Below are 20,622 nucleotides of genomic sequence, written 5' to 3'. Positions count from 1 at the left end.
TCTCTTGTGTGCTGTCACTCCTGAATGTGGCAGAAAGGTTTTGCTTGGGAGCTGGGTCAGATCCCTGGCCTGTGGCCCTGCTGACTTGGTGCCTGGGTTCTGTGGTGATGCTGTGTTCAGGAATGCCACTGCCATCAGTGAGTCTGAGCCCCTGGCAGCACACAGGCACCAGGGCTGCCTCTGCTGCTTCCAGGACTCTGGTGACCAGAGCTTTCCTACTTTAACTAGTGCTTTCCTCCATGGAGTTAGCAGCAGAGCTGTGTGACTGTGAGGGACATGCTGCCATCACTGCTGTGACATGTCCTGCTGTGTTGCCAGCGTTGTCCTAGTGCCAGCTCTGACTCCATTTGGTGTGGGGAGGGACAGGACAGGGTTGTCCCCAGATAAAACCATTGAATGGGATGAAGGAGGGTGAAGAATCCATGTTCATTCAAATGAGGGTATTTGAGAGTGGCTCCCAGTTATCACAAATAAGTTTGGAAGTGGTGATAAGAACAAAGACCCCCAAAGGAGCTTCCTCAGGCTGTCAGCAAATCCAGTGGCTCTCAAGAAACACTTGTAAGTTTGCTGGGAGCCTGATCCAAGCCTGATCATGCTGGGAGCACAATCCTGGTCATTGGGAGAGATGCTCATTTCCCAGGCTGCCAAGGTGTTCAGATCACAGGGGACATTTGCCAGGATATGCACACTGATCTGGCTCAGGGCTCTTCACCTCACCTGCCAGGGAGGGCAGGTATGAGTGTCAGAGGCACTGGAGACTCTCCTGTGCTTCCCAAGGTGTGGCATGCAGGACCCACGAGTTGTGTCTTCCTCACACGGCTCTTGCAGGCTCCCATCTTTGCCAGGAAGTTCCTTTGTCCTTGTCCTTGGCACTGCTTTGGCCTCTGGTGTGGGAGAGCAGAGGGGTGTGGTGTGGGGTTGTGGTGGGCTCTGCTGGCATGTGATGCTGCTGTGGTTGGTGTGTGCTTTCTACAGTGAGCAGCACAGAGGAAAGCAGTGTGGGGTTTGTGTCAGGGGAAGCTGCTGTGCAGGAATCTGGGGGGGTTTAGTGCCCATGAGCTCCTTGGTGCTGTGGGAGGACTCCTCTTACCCAGCTCTGCAGTAAGGTGGAAGTAGAAGAGAGCAGATGAACAGTGCCAGAGTATTTTCTGGGGTAAGTAAACAGGGTATTCAGCCCACTCAGGCAGGGTCAGATGTGTCATGTCCATCTGTAACAAAATCTTTTCTTTGTTCTGAAGCCATTTAGTTCAGGATAGGGAGTGGCTGGAGCTGTGCTGGGCTCTCAGTGCCTCATCCCAGCTCAGGCAGAAAAGGTGGGGAATTGTAACCAGGCTAGTGTTGGGCTCAGTGGTTTGTGACTGCAGGTGCAGGAGCTGCTGGCAGAGTGGAGGAGCAAGGGAATCTGCAGAGGGGGACTGCAGGAGGCAGAGCCATTTCCTCCACCCTGGGCACAGTGAGTTCATAGAATCATGCAGTTTGGGTTGGAAGGGACCTTAAAGCTCATCTTGTTCCACCACCTTCCACTAGAGCAGGTTGCTCCAAGCACTGTCCAGTCTGGCCTTGAGCACTTCCAGGGATGGGACAGCCACAGCTCCTGAGTTCCCCTTGACCCTCCAGAAACCAAGATTCTTGGTGCTTCCACACTCACATCCTGCCCATCCCTTGGCTGCTTTTTTATGTTGAAGTTCTCCAAGACTTTTCCCTTGGGGGACTAAGGATAGAAATTTGCTGGGGACTTGTTGCCCTGATAATCCAACACTTCAGCATCTTTTGTAACACAGGAACTGAGAGTAGCCTGACCCCGGGTCTGTTCTTTTGCATAAAGGAGCTCAGTTGCCTGGACCTGAGCTGCACCACTGATTCTCTGTTTGAATTCCCTGTTTATTGCTGCATAAGTTCAAGACAACTGCAGTCTTTTGCTCCCCAGGATTGATGTTGTAAGTGCTATCAACAGGACAACAAGCTGCCCTGTAAAAGTAGAGAAAGCAGAGGAAATAGAAAGTAGCTCCATTTGTTCATCAGAAAAAAGTCTGTGGCCTTCAGAGGCAGCCTGTGGGCCCAGTTCCCCTTTGCAATGGCTGTAAGGACACAACAGCTTCACATTCTGAGGTTTCTTAGGATTTTTCAGTGCACGAGAGCAGCACTTGTACAAATTTAACCTTTAGTGTTTCCCAGACACCGGCTTCTTGTGTTAGGAATGATAAAATTATCATATCCAAATTAAAAGCTGTTAAAAGCAGTGGCACCTTGTCAGCTTCAGGGACAACTTTAAAAGAATAAATAATGATGAAAATATAATCACAGAATCACAGAACATGCTGAGTTGGAAGGGACCTACAAAGATAATCAAGTCCAACTCCCTGCCCTGCACAGAGCCATCCCCAAGTAACATCATGTGCCTGTCAGGGTCCACACCACATGTGGAGTCCTGATAGGTTCTTTTAGGGATCTCAAAGCGCAAAAGACACAGCAGGGGACAAAACCAGTTTACTTTTGCAAAAGATGCACTTTTATTTAGTGCCAACAAAGTACGATAGAGGGACAGAGAGAAAGAGAGAAAGAGACAGAGAGAGAGAAAGGGGGTTGGAATTATAGCTACCAAGACGGGCAGACGATCCTTGTGGAACCAGCCAATAGATGTCCGTTGCCGTCCGGGGAGATCTCAGGGGTCTTTAGTTTGAGGGTGTCTTTTATAGTCTTTTCCAAGGCGTTGGGCGACTGGCCAAAAGGTGGGAAGATTTACGGACTATTGTATGTGGAGATCGTTGCTCCAAGAAGCAGGTGGAAACAGGACGCTGCGCAAGTGGCCTGCGTGGGAGCAGCGCACCATGGCAGCTCCAGGCACAGAGCCTGCGTGGGAGCAGCGCACCATGGCAAGCTCCAGGCACACCAACAGTCCTTGTGATCAGTCCTGCAGCAAGTAGCCTGCGTAGGAGCAACACACCGTGACCAGTCCATTGTTCTCACACCTGAGGGAGCAGATCGCCCCTGGTTGGGATGGGCACCACCTGAGAACAGTCACTTGGCATTCTTCTCTTCCCTGGCCAGCGCCTTTAAACTGCAGTTCTTTAGGCCTCAGGCGAGGGTCGTTGGGCAGAGCAAACGAGAGGCTCAAAGATGGACTCTTACACCACCCTGTGACCAACGAGCGTCGCTGAGGAACTCCAGCAGTGTGATATTGTGACGATGTAGCATCTTCAGGACCCGTCATTGGTAGCTTATCCCGGAAAAAAGGGACAGAAAAATCAGGGATAAGAGAGAAAGAGGTAAGGAAAAGGAAAGAAATAGACACAAAATTAATAGAGTAAAATAATCACAACAAATTGATTGAAAAACAATTTTCACAACAAATTGAAAAAACAATTTTTCAAACAAATCACGATCATAACAAATTGAAAGACAATTTTTTAAACAAATCACAATCATGACAAATTGAAAAACAATTTTTCAAACAAATCACAATCATATTAGTTGAAAACTTTTGAACAATCAAAATTAATACAAATCAATAAAATAACTTTCAAACAATTATTCAAGCAATATTAAAGCAAATCAATCAATAAAATAACTTTAAACAATTAAAATTAAAGTAAATCAATTTTGATTCTAACATGTTTAACAAAATTGATTAAAGCAATTGTTTTTCTAAAATCATTTTCAAACAAAAAACTTAACATTACTAAAACGAGTAATACTAACCATACAAACACAAAAATTTGAATGGTTTTTTAAACCCACTGCTACATTTTCTACAAACACTAAATTACAAGCAGTTTTTAAGCATGCACACCCATTGCTCATACACCCCAACAGCATTTCAGGAATCCACTTTGGATAACTTTCAAAGTTACAGACATTCTGATCTATGTAGAAGCAAATATCTTGAGCTCTGATTGCATTACTTTTACAGATAAACCCTTGTTGTTTCCAGACAATGTAAGTTTCCAAATTAATAGTTTGTTACTTTTCACCCATTTGACAGGCCCATTCTCTATGCTCAAAAGGATAGAGAATAGCTCCGTCATGATTCAGCCTTAATGCAATGAGAGGGAATATTGAATGTAATGAAACATTACATATGGTCAGTGCAAAGGCTGTGGCTGTACTTATGCTGGGGTAGTAGTTTCACTAGGATTGGAATTCTTTTTCAAAATCATGAACATTATTCCAAATTATTTTCCGAATTACAATAGGAAAAGTGGTTTCCTTCACTTCTCGTATAATTGAGGCAGCAACTGACTGCATCCACAATTGAACCTGGATACAGCAGAGAGCTAAAGAAATGTTAGCCAATTTATTCATTAATACTTCTAAATCAATACTATTCAAAATTCCCAATCTTGTTCCCACAACACCGGTTATGTCTCTTGTTTGTTTCTTGAAAGGATCCTCCTGGTCTTGCATTGGCAATTTGACTTGTTTAAAAGACCATGCTGATTTAAATAATATTTGTTTTTGGCTAGTTTACCAAATTACCTAAGATCCAATTTTAAAGATTTTCAGGCTCAGTATAACCGGTGGTTGGGTAGTAGGTGTTATAACATTAACATCAAGTTCCCCTCAGTATTTTATATTGTTTTTACCACACATAATTTCATAGGAAAATTGTACAACAGTTCAATTTTGATTTTGAATCTTCACAAAATATAACACAGCTGTAAGGTCCTGTGCTGTAACTGTATACAGGTTTGATGAGGGATTCAGCAATTAATCTTCATGTTCCGTGGTATTATTCTGTGAAAAGTAAACACAACAGAATCTGCCACAAAGAGGCAGGAGGTTAAAATGATGGAACTATTCAGCATGTAATGCAGATTGGAATTCTGTTAACTTCCCAATAATTTGCTGCAAAAAAAAGGGAGCCACTCTGTACCTCCTTTAAACACAGGATAAGAATCAGTGTAGTTGCAGACAAAGGAGGCACTCCGTGCTTCAAGCTGGAAAACATTCCAAATAACCATCAGCAACCCAACCCAAGAGCCACCCCGTCCCCCAGCAATAATTTGTTCTGCAGAAACAACATTAGTGAACAAAAAATTAGTGAACAAAAATTGTTTGGGGGAGAGAGCAGAGGCTACTTTAATTACCGAGGAAGGTTTGTCATAGCTGCTACCCAAGCTCTCAGTTTCTGTTATTGCCAGATTTTTTACAGTTCCTTCTGTTACTGAGAATTTCTGGGCCACCCCGTCAGAGGGGGCAGTCCCAGTAGTGGCTGTCTTCAAAAACTTCACTTCCTGAGAAGGTGTTTGATTTTCTCTGAGGCAATTTGCAAGTTAGGGCTTTCCAAATGGGAGATTATTTTTTGTTGGGTATCCCCCACTACTTCTATTTCATTTCTTCCCACAAGGGTATCATCAGTATATTGACAAACAGCCCCATTGTCAGGTTTGGGTTTTTGGTTTGGCCATACAGGGGAGTTTTGCAAGTTCTGTATAACCGGTTTGAGCCCTTCTTTGGCACCAGAAGGAGGAGGGTATTGTTTTACATTTACAGGTAATTGCATAGGTGATTTATAGTCAGCAGTGAGTTTTATTTCACGTATAATTTGCAAGCAGGCTTTTTGAATGTTTTCTAGGAGTTGGTCGGGGGTACCAACTAAAGCTACAAGGTCTCCCCTTTCCAAAGCATTAAGGCCTGCTGCCCAATAAACTGCACGCTGAGTTGGGGACCATAAGTTACATTTGACTTCTGTTGTTAAGAAACTCCCATGTCCCCAGTACCCACTAGCTGCTTCTTCTGATAATTTAGTAGCAGTGTACAGGATTTTTGTAATGGTTATTTGTGGGTCAAAATTCTCATCATTGATAAAACTGTATTCTGTTTTAACCAAAGGTCTCAAGCTAGGGCAGCAATATTCCCCACTATTTTTCATCAGAGTCAGTTCTTTTTGAGGATATATTTGATTAGTTGCTTTCTCTTCTGTTTCTTTTGGCAAATCAGTGTGTTTTAAAGTGTTGGTGTGTTCTTGTCTTAGGGCAGCTCTTAAAGAATGATTCTCATCTCTTAAAGAATGAATCTCATCTCTCAAAGCATGATTGTCATTCCTTTCTTCATCTAATTGTTTTTGCAAAATTTCCACTAAATTTTGTAGGGAGTCAATAATTGCTCTTTCTTCACTTCTTCGCGTAAAGCGAGTTTCTATAGCTGCCGTAAGACAGGCCCCCAAAACTGAGCAGAGAATGGTCTTATTTTTGCCCAGTTTGAATTTTGTTTCATGTTGCAAAGAATGTATCCTATCAATCACATTTTCTAAATTAAACCAGTTACTGTATGCCCAATCTTCTCCCCCTTGGGAGGGTCTGGCTTTGTACTTAGCTAGCAAAGCATAAAAAGCATTTTTATCTTCTTCAGACATTTTTACGAAGGGACTAAAACCACTCTCAGGGAGGCACACTTAAAATTACACAAAAAGCACAGCTAAAACTGTGTTTCCCTTCTCGTCCCTGGAGCGGGTGAAGAGACCACACTACTTGGGAGGTACTACCTTAGTTACAAAACAGCTTGTCTCTTCGCGATCCCAAGTAGTCAACAACAAACAACAAACACCCAGCCTTTAGCTGAGGACAACCCCTTTCTTCCCTGCCTAGGTTAGGGGTCCAAAACAAGAAAACACCCAGCCTTTAGCTGAGGACAATCCCCTTTCTTCCCTGCCTGGGTTAGGGGATCAAAGACTGCCTGGGAGGTTCTCTCCTCAGCTACAACAAGCAGCTCAACAACACATATACTACAAAAACACAAGCCCCATCTTTTGCACAGTTGAGATCCTTTACAAATTCTCCGATAACTGATATGGAGTTGATTATCTACCTGGATCTGTGTGCAGATTGTGGGAAGAACCCAATACCACCTCCCTTGCTTTCCAACACTGTTCAGTCCTTACAGTACTGACAGGCTGGGTGCGGCTGAAATTGCACAGGTCTTCCCCTGGTACAAAGTGCACAGAGAACCCCCAACTCCTCGAGTATCAGGGAATCCTGTCCGTGACGCCAATTAAATGTCAGGGTCCACATCACATGTGGAGTCCTGATAGGTTCTTTTAGGGATCTCAAAGCGCAAAAGACACAGCAGGGGACAAAACCAGTTTACTTTTGCAAAAGATGCACTTTTATTTAGTGCCAACAAAGTACGATAGAGGGACAGAGAGAAAGAGAGAAAGAGACAGAGAGAGAGAAAGGGGGTTGGGATTATAGCTACCAAGACGGGCAGACGATCCTCGTGGAACCAGCCAATAGATGTCCATTGCCGTCCGGGGAGATCTCAGGGGTCTTTAGTTTGAGGGTGTCTTTTATAGTCTTTTCCAAGGCGTTGGGCGACTGGCCAAAAGGTGGGAAGATTTATGGACTATTGTATGTGGAGATCGTTGCTCCAAGAAGCAGGTGGAAACAGGACGCTGCGCAAGTGGCCTGCGTGGGAGCAGCGCACCATGGCAGCTCCAGGCACAGAGCCTGCGTGGGAGCAGCGCACCATGGCAGCTCCAGGCACACCAACAGTCCTTGTGATCAGTCCTGCAGCAAGTAGCCTGCGTAGGAGCAACACACCGTGACCAGTCCATTGTTCTCACACCTGAGGGAGCAGATCGCCCCTGGTTGGGATGGGCACCACCTGAGAACAGTCACTTCTCTTCCCTGGCCAGCGCCTTTAAACTGCAGTTCTTTAGGCCTCAGGCGAGGGTCGTTGGGCAGAGCAAACGAGAGGCTCTTAGATGGACTCTTACAGTGCCCCAGAGCATTGTCCAAATGCTCCTGGAGCTCTGGCAGGTTTGGTGCTGTGACCATTCCCTGGGGAGCCTGTTGCACTGCCTGACCACCATCTGGGGAAATAACCTTTATTTAATACCCAGCCTTCAACCTCCCTGACAGGACTTCAGCCCATTCCCTCAGGTCCTATCACTGTCACCAGAGAGGAGAGATCAGAGTCTGCCCCTCCTCTTCCTCTCACAAGGATGGTATAACTGCAGTAAGATCTCTCTTCAGTCTCCTGCAGGTTGAACAGACCAAGTGCCCTGAACTGCTCCTCAAATGGTTTCCCCTCAAGCCCTTCACTGTCTTTGTTTCTCTCCTTTGGACACTCTCCAACAGCTTTGGCTCCTTCTGACCTTGTGGTGCCCAAGGTGCCCCAGCACTGGGGGTGAGGCTGCCCCAGGGCAGGGTCTGACACTTGCCCTTGCTGAACTTCCTATGGTTGGTGATGATCCAGCCTCTGATTTACTGAGGTCTCTCTGCAGTGCTTCCCTGCCTTTGAGGGAGTCAGCAGCTCCTCCCTGTTTTGTATCATCTGTAAACATGCTCAGTGTCCCTTCCAGGCTGAATCTAAGATATTTATCTTGAAGAGCACAGGGCCAAGGATGGAGCCCTGCAGAACTGCACTGCTGATGTGCCAGCCTGATGTCACCCTAGGCACTGCTTGTGCCTGTTTCTCACCCATCCCATGATGTGTTTATCCAGCTGTGGGATGGACAGTTTGTCCATAAGGATCCTGGGAGAGACAGTATTGACACCTTTATTGAAATCCAAAAAGATTACATCAACTGGCCTTCCTGGGCCAACCAGGTGGGTCACCTTGTCATAAAAGGCATGACAAGCAGGACTTTCCTCTCAGGAAGCCATGCTAGCTGTGAGCAGTGACTTTGTTGTCTTCCGGGTGTTTTTCAACACCTCCCAGAATAATATCTTCATAACTTTACCAAGATCTGAAATGACACTGACAGGCCTGTAGTTTTTGGGATCCAGCTTCTTGTTCTTGAAAATCAGGACAACATTCACCAGCTTTCAGTCAGCTGCATCCTCTTTGGGTTCCCAAGAATGCTCAAAAATCATCTGAAGATTTATATAAAATATTTGCCTAAAAATAAAAATCACAGCTTGTATGGCAGCAGGGCTGGGAGAGCAGGGGTTAACAGTGTCTTCAGCTGGCACAGTATGTTTTGCCAAGTGCCAGCTGTCTGTGCCCTGCTGTGGTGAGGAGCATCCAGAGGGATCACTACTGGAATGGCTGATAAGAATTGCTGCCTGGCTTCCTGCTCACTCCTTCCCTGAGCCAAGGGATCCTCAGGCAGCCAGCAGCAGCTGTACCCCAAGTGCAAGTTTCAAATGTCCCTTCCTGTTTCCTGGCCCCCTGCAGCCAGCACTGAAAATTGAGTATGCTGAAAATCCATTTTTAAGTCAATGCAAAATTTACACTTTTGCAGCATGCACTGGTCTGTGACTTCAGCAAGTCAAAGCAAATGGATTTGCATCCAGCAGTGGTGTTGGATGATGCTGTGGGCACTCTTTGTGCAAGTTTTCTTCCCTATTATTTGATGAAATAAGGACTTACATCAATAAATCTTGGAGTTGGGACACTGCTATTAAGGAAAAATAGCTCATTTCAAAAGGATTTCCAGAAGAAATGGTCTTTAGCCAATAAATACTGGTAATTTGTAAACTCAATTACAGCAGAGCAAACCAATCCAAACCTGGATGCCAAGTTCCTGCACCTGCCCTGCTCCCACCTTCCCATCCTCTGATGTGGAGCTGATGTGCCAATGCAGGTTGGAGAGCTGTGCAATCAGGGTAGGGCTGGGGGGGACAGGTTTGTTTCCAGCTCAAGCATCACCACAGGGCTGAGGCTCACTCAGTACGTGCCAGGTCTGGTTCAGCTGTGGCTGAGCATCCCCTTTTCCCTTTGCTAATCAGGGCACTCACCTGTTCTCACCCCACCCCTCATGTGCTCACTCAAGAAAAAGCCTGTGATTTCCTAGTGAAATTTTAACTCTTTTTCAGTCTGTGTGCACTGCCCAGTCTAATACAAAGTGTTCCATTCCTGGTCTGCAAACACCAGTTTGAGGTGACAGCACTGCTGCTGCCAGACTGTCCCTCAGGAATTCTGCCTCAGATTGAAGGAATCTCTCCCAGGCAGACTTCCCAGGGGTGGGCCATGTCTTTTTTGTCAGTGTTTGGGTGGTGCTCAGCCCTGATTTGGGCTCAGTATCACACAGTACGAGTGGTGACCCTTGGTGGATCTGGTGCTTCGCAGACGTCTCTGGCAGTCCTGGTAGTGTGTTGTTAGTGTGATATTTGTTAGTGTGATGTTAGTGTGATGTCAGTGTGTTAGTGTGATGTCAGTGTGATGTTAGAGTGATGTTAGTGTGATATTTGTTAGTGTGATGTTAGTGTGATGTTAGTGTGATATTTGTTAGTGTGATGTTAGTGTGATGTTAGTGTGATGTTAGTGTGTTGTTAGTGTGATATTTGTTAGTGTGATGTTAGTGTGATGTTAGTCCAGCTGCTCCAGCTGCCCTTCCCCAGCACATCAGCTCCCAGGGCTCTCCAGACTGCCTCTGTGCCTGATTTCCTAAGGAGCAGGAAGGTGCTTGGGGCAGGGGAAGGTCAGGTACTGGTGACTGGAGCTATGGTTTTACACATGTTTTAAAAGACCTGCTTTTGGCTTCTGAGAGAATCCCTCACCTCATCCTACACAGGCCCGAGTGAGACAGATGGAACTCTCCAGCAGGGCTGGATACCTCAGGGCAGAGGAAGGGCCAGAGCTCAGCCAGGGAAGGGGCCGTGGCAGTGCCCACCCAGCTGCCCCAGCAGCATCTGAGCGTGGTTCTGGCTGCTCACAGCTCAGCAGCTCTTTTAGCCACCTCTGCTGTGCCTGACATCTGCTCTCCCGTGTGCAGGGAGGTTGGAGCCCTGCTTCTGCCTCTTTGAGCAGGACTGGCAGGATGTCATTCCCACATGATGTGCCATGTGTCACTCTCAGGGGGCACCCGACAGAGCCTGTGCACTTGGGGACATGGCTGTAGTGCTCCTCTGACCCCAGGAGAGCTGGCATTGCCTGAAGTCCCATCTCCACTGGGATAAAAGACCCTGGAGAAGGGTGGAAACTCTGTGGGTGCTGCACATGTGTCCTGTGAGGGGTCACCTGTAGCTAAGACATCTCATTATCATTTGTCCAGTTGTTATCAGCACTGTGGCACTGCTGATGCAGCATCCTCCAGGCTGGGTGAGAGAGAGAGGAGTAAAAGCTGAAGCAGTTCCAGGTCAGGGGAGGTTTGTGCCAGCAGCTGATGCTGAAGGTTGTTCCCTGTGCTGTGTTTTTATGCAGGAGTGACCCCTGGCCCTGTCCCGGGCTGCTGCAGGTGAGAGCCCCTCGTTCCTGCCCCAGGTGTTCCTGCCCCAGGGGTCCCAGCCCCAGGTGTTCCTGCCCCAGGTGTTCCTGCCCCAGGTGTTCCTGCCTGGCTGCACCTGGAGCAGCTCCTGCTCCTCCAAGCCCTTAGGGAGGTGGAGGTGCTCGAGGGCTGCCACTGCAGCATCTGCCCCCAGTGACGTCTTTGGCTCCGTGCCCTGTAAACCTTCTTTCCAAACTCTCCCTGGGAGGTCACGATCGACATGGGGAAATGCTCTGACCCAGCCTACAGTGCACTTTTAAATAAGGGAGAGCTCCTTTCCCTCCCCTGCTCCCTCCTCTGGGAATATGGGAACGAGCCCTTCTGTGTGATCAGCACCGATGTCCAAGCTCAGGGCGCTCAGTCTGCTGAGCTGAGCCTCTGCCTTTGGGAGCACTGGGATTGTGTTTTGGGGTTGAGTTTCCTGTTCCCCTTTACCACACAGTGGTAGTTCTCTGCTGTGTGTGCGGGTGAGGATGGGGATGTACCCACCTCATGTACAGGGAAATGTCCCCTAGCCAGTGAACAGGGAATCAGAGTAACCCAGGCTGGGAGGGACCTCAGGGGTCGTTGCTCTAACCCTCCCAATCAAAGCAAAGAAACCAACCTGATGATAAAACTCTGCTGGTCTGAAATGCCCTTTTCGTACTAGTGAGTTACAGGGACGGTTCACAAATCACTTAGACGTGGAAACTCCAAACTGAATAATTCCAGATGGGTCAAAACCTCCCACTGGGACAAAGCTGAACTCATTCATTGTGAACCGGTGAGCTGTTTCATGAGTTCACTCAAAATAACCCAAGTCACGTCAATGGAGATGAACTGATTTTATCAGAATTGAAAGTTGTGTTGAAATGATTTACCACAACTGTTTGACAAATTCCATGTCCTGGAATTTGCTGGTGTCATTTTTTTGGCATTTCTAAAGCCCAATTCTTTCAAAGCTCCCGGCAGCTGCAGTGGCAGGGCTGGGACATCGCCGCTACGGAGGGACAGAGCCCGGGGAGCGCTGGGTCAGCAGGGGAATTCACCGCGGGGAATTCATCCTGGGGAATTCACCTCTGGGAATTCATCCCGAGGAATCCATCCCGGGGAATTCACCCCGAGGAATCCACCCTGGGGAATCCATCCCGGGGAATCCACCCCGGGGAATCCATCCCGGGGTGAGACCCGCAGGGCTCTGCCCGAGCCCGGGTCCCCTCCCGGGGCAGCAGCTGCTGCTTATCCGGCTGCAAGTGGAAAAGGCAATTAGGCAGCGTGAAGTGCTTTCTTCCACAGCTGGGAGAATCAGCATTTACTTCCCAGACGTGTTAGTGGAAGGTGCTGGACGATTCTTGTTGCCCCGGGGAGGGGAATTCATGGAGCGGGGAGGCAGAATCTCAGTGCTGGTAATAGCCCAGGGCTGGCAAATGTGGACTCGCCGCCAGCTCCGCCTCTGCCCTAGGGCAGGTCTCTGCACTTTCCTTCTCGATCTTCCCCCGTAAAGTCGGGCTGGTACTTTCAAAGTCGTGGTAAAAACTTGGAAACATCAGGGGAATGGGGCGTGGGGGGCGGGGGACGGGGCTGGAGAAGGGTGTTAAAATCTCACCCAGAAATACTGACTTCCAGAAATCCATTGTCATTTTGTGTCCTACACTTAAGGCATCGCAGAGATATTTACTTTCAGAAATCACTTTTCCTTCCTCTGGAAACAGCTCCATCCTGGAACAAAGAAATCTCCTGCGGTAGCTGCGGAATAATAGGGAGAGGGCAGGAAACGCTCAAAACTCGTTAAAAGCAGGAGCCAAACACTAACCCCGCAGGATCCACACCCAAGGTCTGGGGCAGGGCAGGACCACGTCGTAGATAGAGCCCAAACACACTTGGCCACCAGCTCAGCCATCCTTCTCCCCCTCCTCTAGCTCATGAAATGGAGATTTTTAACCCTAATTTACTTGGCGAGGGGAGAAAAGCCGGGAGGTTTAGCACAGAAACAACATCGTTTCTTTCTGCCCAAAACATCATCCCAGACTGAGCCGTGCAGTCTGTGCCTCTGCCCTTCCAAGCAGATGTAACTGCAGCTGGAGGACTCTTGTCCCTTCTCTCCATTTGCTGAGCCCCTGCCTGCACCGTCAGGACCTGCCTCGGTGGCATGTCCTGCTGTGGAGGTGACACAGCAGGAGGGATGTGGCATTGGTGTGCCCATCCAGAGCCCCCTCCCCTCCCCCCCACCTCTGCAACCAAACTGGGAATTTCAAATCCAGAAGTGCTTTTCATTGAGTTAAAACTGGAATAAGGAAAGAAAAGGCAAAGTACGATTTTGTTCTTCATCCCCAGAGCTGGGGCCATTGTCCACCTCCACCCTTCCACCCCTCTAGTACCAGCATTCCTTCATCCCACACCCCAGAACTTCCCTTCCCTTCCCTTCCCTTCCCTTCCCTTCCCTTCCCTTCCCTTCCCTTCCCTTCCCTTCCCTTCCCTTCCCTTCCCTTCCCTTCCCTTCCCTTCCCTTCCCTTCCCTTCCCTTCCCTTCCCTTCCCTTCCCTTCCCTTCCCTTCCCTTCCCTTCCCTTCCCTTCCCTTCCCCCCACACCACAGTGGCAGATCCCACACCTGGTGCTCCTGTGGGGAGCCCAGTGCAGATCAAACCCTTTGGAGGTGCCTGGGGAATTCATCTCCAGGAGAGCCCTAACACTGGCTCCAGCATCTGACAGGCCCATTCAGGGCACAGTCCCTGGCAAATCCAGAGGGGAATGTTGAATGAGTAAATGCTAAATCACATTCCCCCATCCCTGGTGTGAGAGTGTGGCTCTGGGAAAAGTGCTGCCATCAATATTTTGTGTTCAAATACAGTTTTTCTCAGAGATAACATGCAGGGGCTTGTGCTCACTGCCCAGAACTGAGGCTTTCACAGGGTCAGGGACAGCAGTCACAGCCTAGACCCACAATAACCTCCCTTTCCTCATGGTCTGAAACTGGGATGGAGGGACAAAACCTACCACTAGAGCCCTGAGCTGGTGAAGGAATGAGCCCCAAACTCCCAGCTGGGACTCTGAAAAAGAGAACAGCCATTTCCAGTGGGTGCTGGATGCCAAAAGCAGGATAGTCTGTGCTGCTGCTGCAAGAGCCCTGGGTGCAGCTCCAGGTTAATTTTCCTTCTTGTTTCCTTGCAAATAGACTTTTCTGTGTGCCCACAAAGTTCAGCACTGCTCTGGTCAAAAACTCACGTGGTGGGGAGGTGATTCAGACACTGGAGAACTGTTAAATGAAGGGAAAATGCTATTGTGTCTCCCAGGTGGAATATTACTATGAAATTGTCCAGAGCTCTGCAGGACACAGGGAGGAATGGCTCAAGTAGGTTTCCAGGGGGTTTGGCTGCTCTCTGGTGGGCTCAGCTGGGCCCTCATGTGGGCTTTGAGCTGATGGGTGGGTGCTCCAGCATGGGCAGCTTCACTCTAGCATCAAACTAGAGTGGTAAAAACCTCACATTTGTATTCTCTCACGCTGTAAAATGTATTTTGCTGCCACTAATTCGTGCATACATCAGGGCTATAAAGGAACAAATGGCTTTTTCTTTGGAGTGAGGATTTCTTTTAAAAAGTAATTAAGGAACAATTATATTTTTTTTTTTAAATATTTAGTTGTTAGGTATATCTTCAGTTCAACAGACACCCTAATGTCTAGCTGAGGATACCTTTGTGCACAGGGACCTCTGACTCAAAAACCACTGAAATGCCCCCAAAATACTTCTTACCAGCTTTGCCATGCTGCTGCCTTCTCTGTGGATGGATGCTGAACCTGAGGCTGGAGGGAGAGTGGAGGGTCCTGGGGTGTCCCTGCTGAGGTGCTGCAGGGCATTTTTGTGCCTTTGTTTTGCAAATCTTTGCAGGAAATCGATGTGGGAAGGCGCTTGGGCAGCTGCTCCTCGGGGGATCCCTTGCTTAGGTAAGCACAGCTGCTCCATCCGCTCTCCCTCCCGCACATCCGCGCCCCGGGAGCTGCCCCGGTCCCCACCCAGCGCATCTGCGGCTCAGGGCCGGGGGGGCACGGGGCAGGGTTTGGGGAGCGCCCCCGGCTCATCCTCCGCTGTGCCGGGGGACAGCCGGACCTGCCCTGATGGGGCTGAACTGGGCAGGTGGTTACAGAGCCTGTGGTGTCCCAGGACAGCAGACACAGATCCTGACAGCGGCTTCTGCAGCCTGGAGTGTGCCACTCCTGTCCCTCACCTGCTGGCAAAGCTGTGGGGCAGGAAGAGTAGGGGGTTGATGGGGCAGGGCGTGTCCAGGCAGTTGTTTCAGGCTGTAGGGGCAGGACTATGTGTTGATTGTGGGTATAAAAAATATAGGTCCCCAGCACAGGGAGGACATGGACAAGTTGGAGCAAGTCCAGGGAAGACCATGGAGATGCTGCAAGGGCTGGAGCCCCTCTGCTCTGGGGACAGCCTGGGACAGCTGGGGGTGCTCACCTGGAGAAGAGAAGGATCCAGGGAGAGCTCAGAGCCCCTGGCAGGGCCTGAAGGGGCTCCAGGAGAGCTGGAGAGGGACTGGGGACAAGGGATGGAGGGACAGGACCCAGGGAATGGCTGCCACTGGCAGAGGGCAGGGCTGGATGGGATATTGGGCAGGAATTGTTCCCTGGGAGGGTGGGGAGCCCTGGCACAGGGTGCCCAGAGCAGCTGTGGCTGCCCCTGGATCCCTGGCAGTGTCCCAGGCCAGGCTGGACATTGGGGCTGGAGCAGCCTGGGACAGTGGGAGGTGTCCCTGCCATGGCAGGGGTGGGACGGGATGAGCTTTAAGGTCCCTTCCAATCCAAACCATTCTGGGATTCTTTGCATGCACAGTGAAGCAAATCAAACCATGCAGGAAGAAAAGACCTGCTCTGCTCAGGCAGAGGGAGGTGATAGTTCACAAGGACTCCAGGAGTAAGGAATAGATGCTGCAGGACAAAGCTGCCTCCCTTCTCCCTCATCCTACTCTACCCTTGTCTTGAGCGTGAGCAGAAGGCCCAGGATGTGGGGGGCTGGTGACGTACTGGGGCTGTACTGGGGATACACTGGTTTTTCCATGACTGCACTGGGAGGCTGCTGGGGACGCACCGTTTTTTCTCTAACTGCAGGGAGCACAGATGGAGAGGAATGCCTGGCTGGGGCACAAGCTGTCCTGAGACGCAGTGCCACTCACAGCTGCGACAAGCGCAGGCTCCGGAGCCGCCGGCAGCGAGCCCGCAGCGCGCCGCCAGCCGGAGGGCGAGCGCCGGGACAGCGGGTGGGGCTGCGGGAGGGGCTCCCGGAGCCCCGCCAGACTGTCTGCAGGATATGGAAATGAGACAAGCCTTTTTCTGAATAAACACTACTTTAACCAGCGGGTATAAATGAACTCTTACAAAATGTTTCGCAGCTTGTAAAATAAACATCATGGGCAATTTGCAGGTCCTCGGGGCTCCGCTGTGCAGCTCCACGAGCCCTCTGCATCCAGCATCCCAGGAGGATGCAGCCGTCTGGCACGGGCTGGGGGGCACGGGTTGGCTGCTCCCGATTACAAACTGTGGAGCCAGAGACAGGAGAGGGAACCAGGACCTGGGCAAGTTGGGGCAGAGCTGTCCCCTCTGCAGGCACCCCGAGATGCTGCTGGTGAGCTGAGAAGAGAAGGGAAAGGATCCCCGCCATACAGATCTCTTCCTCTCTCCGTTAAGTTCAGCCTGTCGGTGCCGCCGTGCCTGTTCTGCATAATTAACAGCTCTTTGGGTTGGAATAAACTGTGGGCACCGCTGGACATTAGCCTTCACCTTGTCTCCCATCAGGTGGTCCTAGCAGGGCTTCAGCCGGTTGACGAATTAGTTAATTAATGCTAATTTTTTCCGTTTACTCCCATGGCAGCTGTACAGTGTGGCATGTCCACCTGCACCAGCTTAGTTTCTCTCTGACTGAAGAACCAGACCTAAAGAATTGGCTTTTATCCCACTAGCCAGGTATTTAATTAAGTTCAAGCACTCAGGAATTAGCAGCAAATTCCTTTTAATTTGCAGGAAACCAATCTTAAAAATAGAAAAAAAAAAAAAAAAAAAAAAAGTCAAAACGAAAACTGGATGAGGGTGCTGCTGCTGCTGACGCCACAGCCGGGCCGCAGCACTGCCGGGGGCTCTGCTGGAACCTGCTCTGCCCCGTGGGCTCGGCTCCCCGGCAGGACACAGAGCCTGGGCTGCCCCCCGAGAAAGGGGACCCCAGGCACCCCCCTGCACACCCGACAGGGCCATGGTTTGGGGACACCAGTGACACTGAGCCCCCGCCGCGACCCTCGCTCTCAGCAGCGGCTGCGGGAGGGGGAGCGCGAGCTGCTGCGGCAGGACCGGGATGGGGAGGGGATGCTCATCTTGATGGGCTGCATTCCTCCACACAAAGGTCCTCCGATTTGTCCCATTAGTGCCATCATTAAAATCCAGTTAGTCTCCTACCGAGAGCAAATGCAGCCCAGCCAAGGCCCTGGCAAGGGGCTGGTGGCCCCAGACCCCCGTTTCCTATGCCAGCCCTGGGAGCGCCTGGTGAGCCGTCCTCCCTGCAGCTTGTGTACTGGGGCTAATTGATGCAGGGGGCCCGGGAGCCGGGCTTCTCACCTTGTTAGCACGGCAATTAGCTCTCTTTACTCTCCTGATTGCTCCTGTGCATATTCCACTCCAGTCCAGCTTTCCAGTGAGTTATAAATGCAGCACCGGCGAGGCCGGGGAGGTTGTGCAGGGACGGAGCCAGAGCCATGCTGGGGACTGTCCTGCTGCTGCTGGCCCTGGCCAAGACCGCGTGCCCGAGCCCGGCCAGTGCGGCGAGCCGGCGGGCTGAGGCGCTGAAGAAACTCCTGGAAGTCTTCGGCATGGAAGACCCTCCGGCCCCCCCGACTCACTTCAAGCAGCCGCCCCAGTACATGGTGGATCTATTCAACACTGTCGCCAACGCGGATGGTGTCACCAAGAACCCTGACATCCTGGAAGGCAACACCGTCCGCAGCTTCCTGGATAAAAGTAAGGAAAGGGTTTTGCGGTGCTGGGTGCGGCTGTGGGGAGGGGCTGAACGCGGCCGGTGGCGGGGCCGCCCCTGGTTTGGCTCTTCTCAGCGCTCCCTTCTTTCTCTCCAGCTCACAGTGAGGAGATGCGGTTCCTGTTTGTCCTCTCCAGCGTGGCCAAAAACGAGAAGATCCTGACTGCAGAGCTGCACCTCTTCCGCCTCTGGCCGAGGGTCACAGATGGGCCCAAAAGGCACCACTTCTGCCAGGTGAGGAGAGGGATGGGGATGGGGAAGGGACTGTCCCCAGCCTGTGCCCACGGAGGCACTGGTACTGGTGCACTGCCTGCAGTGGGAACATGGCCTGGCTCTCGGATCACATGAACAAATGTTTCACAGAGAATCGTGATGATTTAAATGTGGCTGTTACTTAAATATCCTTCTGGCTTGTGCAAACATCAGCAAAGGCTCACCAAGGTTGTTACAGATCCATGCTGACAATTCCCCATCTCCCTCCACACCTCTGCCCAGGATCAACCCCTCAGGCAGAGCACACCTTTGTGTGTGACCACCTTTTACCTTCCCCAGGTCAGTGTGTACCAGGTGCTGGAGAAAGACAAGCCAGACGCCCCTGGAGGGAAGAAGCTGCTGGCAGCACGGCTTGTCTCACTGCAAACCTCGGGCTGGGAGGTCTTTGCCATCACGCCAGCTGTGAGTCGCTTTTCCTTGTTTTGGGCAGCACAGAGGGGATACTGGGGTTCACATGCAGGAAGTTTTTTAACCCATTTCACCCCCAGTAGTCTTTCAGGTGCCAGTGTAGTTTCCTGGATGCATCCCGGTTTCATGGGGAGATATGTCCCCTGGGAGGGGGAGGAAAAAGTCCTGCCAAGAGCCCCCGGGCTGCTTCACCCTTCCCTGACGTTGTCTCACTGCTCTGCAGGGAGTGGTGCTGGCTCCTGCCACAGTGTCCCCTGTGCTGCAGCCCTGGGGCAGCCCCTTCCCACACACACAGAGTGTGGCCTCGAGGGGTCCCGGTTCTCCATGTCCTGCTGCTGGCCTGGGACTCGCAGTGCCTGTCCCGCAGTGGTGACGCTGCTTTGGTTCCCCAGGTTCGCGACTGGACCGAAGATGAAAGCAGCAACCAGGGTTTGCTGGTGACAGTCCAGGGCCCGGGGGGGAGCCCGCTCGACTCCCCACCACTGCAGTTTGCCTCTGGCCGTGGCCACCACGAGAGCAAGAAGCCCATGCTGGTCCTTTTCACAGACGATGGGCGCCGCGGAGCGTCGCTGCCCACAGCCGGCTTCCCAGGTGGGTCCCACGTGCCTGGCACGACTCCCTTGGTGCCAACAGCCCTTTCCCAGGCGCTGCTCCCCACGCGTGGGCTCTTCAAATCCAAACCTTCCCTAGCTGGAGGGAGAGGCTCTCTCTGGGGTAGCCCACTCAGGGGTGTTGTCTGCTTGCAGATGTGAAGCTGGATTTAAGTTTGGCTGTCAGACTGAGGCTGTCACCTCCTTGTGGCTCTGTCTGGGCTGGTGACAGGCTGTGACCAGAGGCTCCAGACAAAACCTGTGGGGAGGAGTGGCCGGGGGGGTTGCAGTATTTTCTCCCTCCACCCAGGCTCATGCAGTGGCCAATGGCATTGAATGCTCCTTTCTGACAGATCCAAAGCCTCAGGCTCCCAGTCTCCCTGCCAAGATGCCGGTGCCCAAGCTGGGCAGGTCACGCAGTACACGCTCGCTGGACCGGATCCAGCCCTGCCAGAGGCATCCCCTGTCCGTGGACTTTGAAGAGATTGGCTGGTCTGGCTGGATCATCTCACCTCGGGGGTACAACGCCTTCCACTGCAAAGGCTCCTGCCCCTTCCCTCTGGGCGAGAACATGCGGCCGACGAACCACGCCACGGTGCAGTCCATCATCAACGCCCTGAAGCTGAGCGAGGGTGTCAGCACCCCCTGCTGTGTGCCCGACAAGCTCTACTCCATCAACCTCCTCTACTTTGATGACGACGAGAACGTGGTCCTCAAGCAGTACGATGACATGGTGGCCGGGAGCTGTGGCTGCCACTGAGGCAGGAGGAGCACTCGGCTTCAGTGAGGCTGCACCCGCTCCCTCCAGAGCATCAGTGGGGTTTCTGTCCCACAAACCCTCTAAAAGAGACTGGGACGAGCAAAGCAAGTTGATGCTGGGTCTGCTCTGGATGCTGTCACCTCCTGACAGGGCCAGCCCAGGAAGGCTCAGGGCCAAGCTCTGATTAAATCAACCCGAAGAGCCCGTGTGAGCCAGCAGCCCCAGGGCAGCAGCTCCATTTTGGGGTGCCCTGTGCGGGGGCACGGGTGTCCCTGCCTGTGTAGAGGCTCCTGCAAGCTGTACTATATGTATATAGCAAGAACACTAATTTATGACAGAAACCACCTGTACAGTGTCCTGTAAATGTCTGTACATTCCTGCATTGCTGCGACTCGTAAAATTAATTCAGAGCAACTATTTAAAAGTGCAATTCTCCAAAG

At 51.0% G+C, this 20,622-nt stretch overlaps 1 protein-coding gene and 1 pseudogene across 1 annotated transcript; both read left to right on the top strand.

Annotated features, from left to right (window-relative positions):
* The first annotated feature begins 8,604 nt into the window (after positions 1 to 8,604).
* Positions 8,605 to 16,451, top strand: LOC130264287 (uncharacterized; annotated as a pseudogene).
* Positions 16,452 to 17,873: 1,422 nt separating this feature from the next.
* On the top strand, positions 17,874 to 20,182 carry LOC130264371 (bone morphogenetic protein 2-like). Its single transcript, XM_056512470.1, has 5 exons — positions 17,874 to 18,135; positions 18,249 to 18,385; positions 18,704 to 18,826; positions 19,225 to 19,427; positions 19,798 to 20,182. Exons 1-5 carry the CDS (start codon positions 17,874 to 17,876, stop codon positions 20,180 to 20,182), a joined length of 1,110 nt encoding a protein of 369 aa, XP_056368445.1.
* Positions 20,183 to 20,622: the final 440 nt, after the last annotated feature.

This window comes from Oenanthe melanoleuca, chromosome 28 (assembly GCF_029582105.1).
Source record: "Oenanthe melanoleuca isolate GR-GAL-2019-014 chromosome 28, OMel1.0, whole genome shotgun sequence".
NCBI classification, from domain to species: Eukaryota; Metazoa; Chordata; class Aves; order Passeriformes; family Muscicapidae; genus Oenanthe; species Oenanthe melanoleuca.
The sequence above is the reverse complement of the archived record's forward strand: the minus strand, read 5'-3'. Positions and strand labels throughout refer to the sequence as shown.